General features: G+C 53.7%; 1 protein-coding gene across 1 annotated transcript; it reads right to left on the bottom strand.

Annotated features, from left to right (window-relative positions):
- Nucleotides 1-5090: 5090 nt before the first annotated feature.
- GADD45G (growth arrest and DNA damage inducible gamma) lies at nt 5091-7836 on the bottom strand. The gene is made up of 4 exons (XM_069219129.1): nt 7611-7836; nt 7151-7252; nt 6426-6639; nt 5091-5826 (listed from the first exon to the last, which is right to left on the bottom strand). Exons 1-4 carry the CDS (start codon nt 7703-7705, stop codon nt 5716-5718), a joined length of 522 nt encoding a protein of 173 aa, XP_069075230.1. The 5' UTR covers nt 7706-7836; the 3' UTR covers nt 5091-5715.
- Nucleotides 7837-10579: the final 2743 nt, after the last annotated feature.

The following is a 10579-nucleotide window of genomic DNA, read 5'->3' as shown; positions in this document are numbered from 1 at the left end:
ATATAAGTGTTGGTCCCCAAAAATTAATGTTGGTGGGTCCCATCTGTAACCACTGGTTCAAATAAAGCACAGAAATGACTGCCCAAATACACCCTCAAATTGTGGCCTCGAGTTGAGGCACGTCTGGAGGGTTCTGTACTCCATAGCCTAGGGCTGCATCATAGGTGCAAGGCCTGTCATTGCATTGTGTGTGGCCCAGTCAACAGACACAACACTCATTGCATTGTTATCAAGAGTTGTGAGAATTTCATCACAATGTGTGTTACTCAAGTGAGGCTGGCAGACTCCATTAGCCGGGGCTACCAAAATTGGAACTGGGGATCTGAAGGTTAACCTGGGTTAGAGATATGAGGGAGTAACATGCATACCATATGAAAATGTGTGGCCATTGGATAATATTGTGGGGGGGGGAGAGAAAAGAAACGTCACACACATAGACAGAGTGCGCTAGGCATTGAGTTGTACCAGCATGCAAGCACGGGCCTTGAACAATCCTCCTTCCTTGCCTAGCTTAACCATCCAACAGAATAAGTTCCAGCCCACCTGTCGAACACTGACTCTTGATTCATAACACACATAGATGCCCCAAATCCCACAAACTACCATTGTTTACACCCCTGACCAAAAAGAACACTCTCTCCTTCAATTTGGGTAAAGTGCCCCCGCCCCCCAAAGTGGGGGGGTGCGGCCCGTTAGGGGACGGGCCTCCAAGGCCCGACGCTCCCCTTACGCGCCGGTGGCGCGCATGTCTGGCCAGGGCTTCCGCCCCCACGCCTCGCGAGGTGTGGGGGCGGAAGTACTCGGGGGAGGAATCGTTTCGCCAACGTTGGCGGCCGGCCGGATCCGGCCGCTGCAGACCGGTGGGGGGCTATTTAAGAGCCCCCCCAAGAAGGCTTGTCCTTCTTCTTCATCTGCGGCGGCTGGCTTTTTGCGCGGAAGCCCGAAGTTGTCCCCCCCACCCTCTCCTTGGTTAAATTGGGATTTTATGTCCTGTAGCGGGAAGTTGAGGTATAAAAGTGACTAGAAATAACAGGGGGGTCCCCATGGTTGGGGCCCCGGGAGGACACCAGGGATAGGATCCTGAAGTTCTGAGCCAACCGGAGGACGTACACACCAGATCAAGGGGTAAGGGAGTTCAGATCGCTTGGGGGGCCATGGGGCACCCAGCTCTTGGCCGCCCCAGTGCACCTCCAGTTCGATTGGTGTTTGGTGTTTGGGGGGGGGGGATGGATCCAGGGTGTGAGGACAAGGAACGGCGTAGTCAGGGTAACCATCCCTCCTAAGGATATAGGTGATATATGGGTCACCTGTGTGGTCCAATGGTGGTTCAGGACAGGAAGGGACCCTGTCAAAGAAAGACTGATGGTCACTAATTAACTGGACTTGTAATTATTGTGAATATCTATACAAGGATATTTTCTATGCTTGATTTATGACTGTTTGTTTTTAAGAATCAATTGGTGTTTTGTTTAAATAAAAAACCTCTTCCAACAAATTAAGTTTGTCGGTCTGTGTACTGCTGGTGGGGGGGGAGCGTGGGCTACCTGGAGGCCTCCGGATCCTAGGAGTTTATTCAAAGTGTTGAATTAACGGAGCGCACATGCTTGTGAGGGCATGGGAGCATGTGCCTTGGTGCATGCATAAATGCTGTTATGGACAAGGAGAAGTATGAAACATGACACTTTGAGGTGGCAGTCCATACCTGCACCATGTGTGTATCTATGAAGCAGCAGCCTGGAGTCCTTTCCATTTGCAGTGAAATATAGGTAGGGCCGCTGGAATTATGAGACCATACAGCAACTGCAATAGATTTGCTGCATTTGCCACAAAGGCATAATCTGAAGATTTAAACAGGAAAAAAAAATGGTTTCTAGCTCAAACGGTTCAAAAGTTACTAAAAATGCAGTACACGTGTTGCTGCACAGTGGAAAGCTCTTTTCAAAGCTGGACTAGTCACCTTTCTGTTGCTTATGACAATATTTTGGTATTAACCTGGTACTAATGAGGTGCACCCAATGCCCAGTGTTACCAAGTTTTAAAATGACGAAATAATGAAGTCATACTATTACAAATTGTGCTGCACTACGCCACATAATTTGCCTTTTCTTGTTGCATAATTTACTCCATGCTGCATAATTTGGCCGTCTCCTGCCACATGATTCCAGTGGACCTGGGTATAGGTGACTGTACCTCTCATGGGTGCAGCTATCATTAGTGTAGCAGGTGTAGTGGCACCGTGCTCCAGGGAGCGACAGCCCCCTTGTATCCAAGTAGTTCTTTTTACTACCGAACTAGGGATCTGTGGGGATATTCTTGCATGTAGTAAAGCCAGTGTCCTTGCAACGCCACTGTAACCCCTGCGCAGCTGCCAAGGGTCGCTTGGCAATAGCATGAATTCAAGCTCGGTCATGTGGCCAATCTCTTGTCCTTGTAAAAGGACGTACATGGCACGAGGTACTGCCTCGCTGGCATCACAAGGGCCCGTTTTATAACAGCCAAAGTCCGAGCCGCATCATTCCAACGCCTTACTCAGAACATTCCCATGTAATGGGCCCGATTCTCCTTAATGAGGAACACGGAGTGACTCAAGGGCAGGCAGCTGCTCCACGTGTCCTCGGCACACAGGCATGCATGCCTGCAGAAGCATGGCACGTTGCAGCAACCCCCCGAAAGTAAACCACTTCAGTTTTTCCACCAATACCTGAGGGGCGAGGTACAGTTTCCCTGTGAATACTATAGAGGCAGTGCTGGCAGGCTTGCTGGAACACTAGCAGCTAAGCTTTCTGCTGAACAAGTTTACCTTTCACCTAAAAAGAGGGGGTGCGCGGACTTTCCCCCCTTCATATCAGCTGAGCCGCCTCAGCGGCCCCACTCTTGAATTCCTCGTAGCACGAGGACGCCTTAAGTAGCGCTCGGTGTTTCTGTTCCAGGAACAGGCGCTGATTAAGTCCAGGACAAAGGCTGCAAAGTAACAGTTCCTGGAAACCCCACCGAAACGGAGCCGAGTGTTGAACTTGAGGGAGTGCCTGCTTGTAGTGAATTTAACCATTCAGGGGCACCAGCCTCTGGTAAAGGGGGGCGGGGAGAAGCAATGAGTGCTGGGCCCTGTGGTGGAAGGGCGGAAAGTTTTGGGAAAGATGACTACCCACCGCACGTTTCTGCTTCTGTGCTCGGGGGCGAGGCCCGGTGTTAATATGTTGTAGGCCTTTATCAACACATACCGATCACCTAGGCGCTTCCTCTCGCCGGGGCGCATGCACCTTCGGTATGCGCGCGGGAATGCTCGGTATGCATTCATTAATTGGAATAAACAGTGTTTGGGAGGTGACTCACGGCGACACCCGGCCTCGGGAAGGCCAGCCCCACCCGGTCACCCGCCGGGAACTCTAGAGCAGCCAGGCTCGGACATCACAGGACAAGCGTGTGACTCCGGTGCAGGGCAGGACACCGCAGGGTACCTGGGGCGAGCGCACCGCGTGACACTGTGCTTACCATAGCCTGTACCCAACACAGGGCCATGAACGCCAATTTAGCACAATGCCAGGGGTAGCGGAAGTGACATCACACGAACTTTGAACTTGTTTCACTCACCTGCTTACACACATTTACTTAAAATCAGTGCCAGGGGTCTCAAGCAAGCCAGGTGTCGCTTATGCGACCCCCAAATTAAGTCCATGCTCAAGGCATGTCATATACCATAGAGCGCTCTGAAGCAGTCAGTCTAGGCAGCTGGGCCTACCGACGGTGCTGTGCAGCCTATCAACAGACCAAGGACTGGGTCTGGTGAGTGGGTCTAGCGCAGGGGTCTTCAAACTGGGGGGCTAGTCCCCCTAGCGGGGCCTCAAGTGATTCCGGGGGGGGGGGCGCCATGCTCTGGCCAAAAGAAGCATTTCACAGATAACAGTGTTTTGTTTTAAGCAGAAACATGTTGTTGCATTTTTAAAATGGCAACAGTTCTTATCTGCAATGTTTAAATATATCTAGACATATTTAAACATTACTATCTTTATAAAATATTTGTGAAACATTCTGAAGGGGGGGCCAGTGATTTTTATTTTTCAACTGGGGGGGGCACGGCATTAAAAGGTTTGGAGACCTCTGGTCTAGCGTGTGTATGTGTGTGTGTGTGGGGGGGGGGGGGGTGTTCAGGTCTACCCGTGTGCATCGTTATGACTGTTAGGAAAACAAATGAGTGGGGCGCAAACCATCATAAAAACCAAACAGAAAAGTAAGGTAGGGGGATAGGTCTGGGATTTGTGAGATGTGCTGAACATGGGTAGATTTCACCCCAAGCATGCTAATTCTACACTGCCCATGTTGTCTAAAGGTAGGTGTCTGGGTTGCACATAAGATACTCTAGAAAGTGCAGAGGCTCTGGTGGGGCCTATGAATGAGTGGCAGAAGCTGAATCTATGTTCCTGTCGCTTGAGGCCTGCCCTGGACCCCCTCGGCCTACACGCTCTTTGTCAGGAGACCTCTCTTTTCACTCCAAATATTCAGACTGGGTTGTAGGGAAGCAGCTGCCAGCGTGACCACGGAGGGGGCCACGAATTAACGCTGCCTGCCAGTAAGGACTCGGTGAAAGTTGGGCAGAGCGCCCGTTTCAAGTTTAATATGTGCAAATGCATGCGCAATCAGCCGGTGCTCTGGACGCGCTACATGAAACAGGTACCTGCAGCATCCATACCTCGCTTTAAGAAACGGCAAGCCACCACCCCCCTCCCCCAAACAAAGGGCGGCCGCACAATAGCAGCTCATTAAGCATGCAACTCCACGGGCCGGCAAGCTGTTGCGATAAGCAGCTGTTGCGAAGGAGGTCAGGGGTCACGTCAGGGGAAATGAATGGAAAGGCCCAACTGCAGCCTAACCGGGGGCCATCGTTTGTCTTTTAGGGGGCCACTCGGCTGCCCCACACTCGGCTGGGCAGACACCATGCAGGGCCATGAGCTCAGTCGAGTCTCAGTTTATAAATAATCCGACACTGTAACGTTATCTTTTAGCAAAATGCGCGTGAGGTGTTTCTAAGTCGCAGCTCCCCGCTCCAACCCTCCTCCCGGCGCCACCCCGACAGTAAGGCGAGGAATCGAAAATAAGATTAAAACATTTATTTTTTTTAAGATGTTAAAAAAAAAAAAAACAGTAAGTGCTGAATGCACGCACTTAACATTTATTTTGCAAGCTTGTTGACGTGCAGCTTCCCCATGCATGTCTGTTGTCATGGGTAACAAAATAAACGACATTGATTTTGCAAGCATGTCCTTAAAATTCAGTTCGTACAATGTCTTTACATGTGTGGCAATGATATAGCATGTCCTTGCTGACCACAACAGTTTCCAAAGTTCAGGTCACTGGTACAGAACAGCTCTGCCCGTTCCGTATGCACTTCCTCCTCCATTCATCGTTCCACCTAACATGTTTCTGTTTCTCCTTCTCACTGCACCAGTCCCATCGGGCTTGGAAACATACACGGTACTCCTTCCAACTCCCAATCCGGTGCCATCCTGCCCCCACCGCGGCCGGTGGGGGGCTTGTACCGCACCCCCTGCGGGTGGGTCAGTCCTCCGTACTCCACGTTACTCTGTGCTCCACAAGAGCCAACAGCTGCCGGTCTCCACGACTCCGACCGGCCTCTCCTCAGAAGCAGGAACCAGGAGGTTCTTCTTGAGTGCGTTGCCAAAGCAACAAGATTCAGATGCGAAGGCCTCGGCTGGGCATTCACTCTGGCAGCGCGATGGAGGGCACCCAGTCGTTGAAGTTACGACTTTCCTCGCAGAACAGGCTGAGCTTGTCCAAGGCGGGGTCTTTGAAGGCATCCTCGCCGGGATTCTGCAAAACATGAGATAAAAGAGTCATGAGTACACTGCTGCCACCGGGGGGCTTGGGCGCATCTTATCACGTTTCAATGCTCAGGAGGGCTGGCCTAGCTGAGAACTCCCCGAGAGCCCCATAGTGCCCCAAAGGCCCGGAATGACTACAAAAACAGGTTTTCTGCATCCTGGGAACTAGCCCAGACCTCCCCGGGAGCCCCACAGTTCCCCAAAAGACCAGGAATGCCTACAAAAACACGTTCCCACATGCTAGGGGCCACACGCTGTGCTGCTGGGTGGTCTACAAACACAAGCCCTGCAGTATTTGTGTAACACAAACACGCCTCTAGACAGGGCGCCGAAAGGCCTGGGAATAGAACTCATACATAAACCCTTCCCATGGGAAAGGCAGAAGTCGCAGACGGGATAAACATTAGCAAAACACCGCCGTTAAAATAGGTCATAAGGTAAATGGAAAGAGCATAACTCGACATGTGGGTGCAGCGAAGTGCGTCATGGGTAAATAACCACATGATAAAAGTAACCCCTGGACCGCCCTGAGCTGCCCCCGTCCAGCCTCCGCTGTGTGCCCCGCACTGCGCCAGAGAGGGTACCTACCGTGATGAGGATGCAGTGCAGGTCCTTGGGCTCGTCGGCCTCGTCCCCTGACCCCAGGATGGCTGCCAGCTTCTGGGTGTCATTCAGCCGCACAATGTTGATGTCGTTCTCGCAGCAGAAGGCTTGGATGAGAGTGAAGTGGATCTGCAGGGCGATGTCGCCCTCGTCCTCCTCGTCGGCCGCCAGTACACAGAATGTGACGTTGTCTGGGTCACTGTGGAGAGAAAAGGGGAGACGGACGTTAGGACCACTGTGTAGGAGCCAGCAGAAAAAAAATAAAGTTTGAGAGCGCGGGGTGTTTTAACGGGGTGGAAAGTGCATGCAGGATATACAAGCGAGTGTCGCCATCTCCTTATGGGACTTGCATCTAAAGCAAAGTTTAGAGCGCGAGGGTAACAAGCACAGGCAAGCACCAGACGTTCAAATGATGCACCCAAAAATGTATAAGTGCGTCGAAGTGCATTGTGATGCAAAGATGCTTTACGGTACTTATACACTAGGGGGCATCAGCAAGCAGCTAGCAGTGCCGGGCCGTGCGGTTCAGGCATCAGCAGGTTTAGAGGAACATGCCTGACTATATCCAGGAGTTGGAGCATGCAGGGCTGTTCAGGGGCATGCAGCAAGAGGTGGGATGGACTACAGATTAAAGAGCATGCACAGGTGGGGGGGGGGGGGGAATGCGGTGAAGGGGCTGCATGCACAGTGCACAGGCGGCTGATACTTACACATTCATGACTTTGGCCGACTCGTAGACACCAACGGTCAGGCAGGTCTGCCTCTGAGCGGAGACCAGCAGCTCGTGCAGCGCTTTGCCGGCGATCTGCATTCTGAGAAGAAAGAAGGAGATTGCTGTGAGCACAGTGCATAGAGGCACAGAGCGCGGGCAGAGCGGCGCCTTCCCAGCTGCACCCCCCGCCCACACTACCCCGGAGGCGACTGGAGTCTTCTAGGCTCCCCCTCAGCTGGCAGGCGGTGGTGCTGCACGACTCACGTCAGCAGCGCTATAAGCCCACACCTAGAGATGACTCGATCAGAGCGCCCCCACCCCAGGCCCCCGCACACCCATCAGGCTATGATGAAGCACCAGATGCTAACCCCGACCTGCAGAAACGGGGGAGTACAGCGCGCTCCTGCAGCCCCAGCAGTCCCTCCCAACTGAGTCCGAGAGCGGGAGGCGATGCCTACCTGTCAGCGCTGCTCTCCACGGGGGTGTCCTGTCCGTGAACCTCTTCCAGAGTCATGACAATCCGTGAGCCACCAAAAACAAAATCCACAAGCATCCAACAAAAAACCAACAAGTCCAGGCAAAGCTCTTCGAGAGTGTCTGCTGAACGCAAAAGACAGTCCGTGCTAAGGCGCTAGGTGCTAGTCCTCAGTCAGATCAGTGCTCGGTAAATCCAAAGGGAAGTGTGAGAGGCTGAGCGGCGGCGGCCGCTTTTATAGCCGTGCGGCAGGGCTTCTGAGAAGGGGCGGAGCTCCTCCCCGCGCCGGCCGCTGATTGGCCAGCGCGCCTTGGAGCATTGTGATGCTAATATGGTGCCCGAGGGGGGGCTGGTCGGCTCGTGCCTTAAGGACACGTGTGGGGGGGAGGGATGGGGGGGCAGGTGGTGCGGGGTGAAGCGGGGGCAAGGGCGCCTACAATGCCCGGGTCTTGCAGCTTTTGTGTCCCAGTGTTACCAGGCAGACGGCCGGCTGTACATTTAATGCAAAGCGGGGGATGGGCACACAAAGGCGCCGCTCCTCTCCCTGATCTGGGCTCTCTTTCATATTGCCTGTCTAAGCTTTGAAAAGGACTTTATTTTATGCCTCTCTATGCAAAGACCACCAAGTTCCGTAGGCTGCCCCCCTCCCCCTTTAATCTCCCAAATGCTAATTGCATGCACACAGAAAATAGCCATGGCATACTCCAACCACAAATCTGCCGTCCTGCAAGAAGAAGGGGGCTCCACAGTTTGAAACGCGTGCCAGGGTCAGTAGGTAGAGCAAAGCCCCCCTCAGAACACTTTCTGAACAAGCCTGGCGCTCACTTTGACTGCGGGGTGCACAGCAGAATTAAATGTGAGCATAGCTTTAAATTCCTGCATCAGACCCAATACAGTCACAATCAGCTGCAGAGCCCATTGGTTCTGTGCGCATACCATATTTGGAGAAACACACAAACATTGCCGCCTTAAGGGCCTTTCAACAGGGATGCATAAGCGCACCCTAAGAGTGCACACGCCAACATCATGAGACGGGGAGGCACATGCCTCGGCGGGTCTTGTGCTCTGCTGCTGCAAAAAAGCCCCTGGCACGGGTACGATCTGCAAGGCGTTTCTCGAAGTTGACTAACTCTGTATGGAGTGTAATGAGCCTCCCCCCCCCCCCCCCCCCCCCCCCCCCCCGTCCCTTAAGCTAGTATGTTGTTATGTGTAGCTCAACGCATGAGCACAGTCTCCCCTAAAGCGGGCATGCATGCTTTACACGAGAAAGATTGGTGCGCTTTTGTGTTGCATAGAATACTTAGGTGCATTTCGGGTAGCGCTTTTATACTTTTCTGTGACAAAGCAAGGATAAATGGGGTAACTATGCAAACATGATATATGGGGCACCCCTGTCCTGTCCCGGCTCGGTACGAAAACACAACCATAATTAGGGTGCCTTAGACCCTCACATCTCTGGCCCCGGTGCCACTGCCCCTGCTGCACGAATGATAGTTGCGCCCTTATGATGTTTGTATGGGGGGCACATGGAGCACAGACGAGGGGACATGCCCAGATCACGTGCAGGGCAGCGGTGTACACATGTGCCGTAGAGCGTGATAGGCTCCGCCGGCAGCAGACCGGCTAACATAGAACGCCACACAGAATGGCAGAATGGGACGTTAGTTACATTCAACTAGCACAACATATATACCCCCCTCCCCCCACCTCCCAAAGTGGGTGCATACCGTATAGTGCTTTAGACTTATGACTTAAAGCGCTTATTATCTCGGTAGCCCGTTATAAGGCGCCCGCGCCACCCCTGGCGCCTCTGCGAGATGTGGCACAGCATGAGCACTGCCCACAGGCGGCAGAAGGTACTGCGAGAGAGGACCCCGAGGGCTGCACCTGCACCCCCCAAGCCTCCGTCCAGCATGACGCAGGACAGTCCGTGCCTGCACAGGCTCAGCACTGGCACGGACAGGCTGCACATTACAAAGTTACTGTGCAATGAAAGAAGTCTGCTGCATGGCCCTGCTGGCCAGATGCTAATGCGGCTTGTGCCAGGAGAGGGGGGGCTGGGGGTGCCCGGCACACGCTGCTGCCGCTGTTTTGCATCTCTATAGAGGGGGCACACAATGGCCGGGGGCTGTGCCTGGCGTGTGGCAGCCCCCAGACAATGGGCTCTTTCTCTGCCCGGCAGCAGCACTGTCCACCTGCCACTGGGGGTGGGGGCCCGGGCGAGCGAGGGGCGAGGGCAGCCCGCCCCCTGCAATCTGTTCCAGAGCTGGGGGTCTCTGCCTGGCGCACGCTGCTGAAGGGGGCCGAGGGGGGTGGCTTCTTCATCTATGGCACGCGAGCGCCCAGCACCCCCCCTTTCTTTTGAACCCCCCACCCCCCCTTCCCCCCCCAGTCCCCTTCCCAGCCCGTGCCTAATATTCGTGTCTTGTTTCCTAAGCCTTCCTGGATGGCCAGGAGGTGGCTGTGTGCAGTGGTTTGCCCCGCAGGCGCGTGCCCTGCCTCTGGACAGCTGTTCAGCAGTGTGCCATGTGCCACGTGCCATGTGCGCTGTGGTCACGGCCCCTCCTGATACCGAAGAATAGGGGGAAGGCCTGTAAGCGGGGACCTCGCTCCCTATGGGCGAGAGATTGTGGACCCCTCTTTCCAATCCTAATGCCATCTTCAAAGGGAACTGTGGGAGGTAAACATTTGGAGGGGCACTGGGGAGTTATCAGCTTCAAAGGGCGTCCCCTAGAACACCTGTTTATTAGAACCTGCTGACCTCTTCTAGAGGGCAGTGTTACCAAATCTTTTACTGTTTCCTCAAAAACGAGGCCCTATTCTTGTGAGTGCATCATGCCGAGTGACCGTCACCTGAGCTCATCCTAAGGGGAGGGCCCATTCAGGGAGTGTAACGGTCCTACCTGGTAGCATGTTTAATTAAGTCAGAACCTCCCCCTTGGAGCACAGAGT

Source organism: Pleurodeles waltl, unplaced genomic scaffold (genome assembly GCF_031143425.1).
Source record: "Pleurodeles waltl isolate 20211129_DDA unplaced genomic scaffold, aPleWal1.hap1.20221129 scaffold_275, whole genome shotgun sequence".
NCBI lineage: Eukaryota > Metazoa > Chordata > Amphibia > Caudata > Salamandridae > Pleurodeles > Pleurodeles waltl.
The sequence above is the reverse complement of the archived record's forward strand: the minus strand, read 5'-3'. Positions and strand labels throughout refer to the sequence as shown.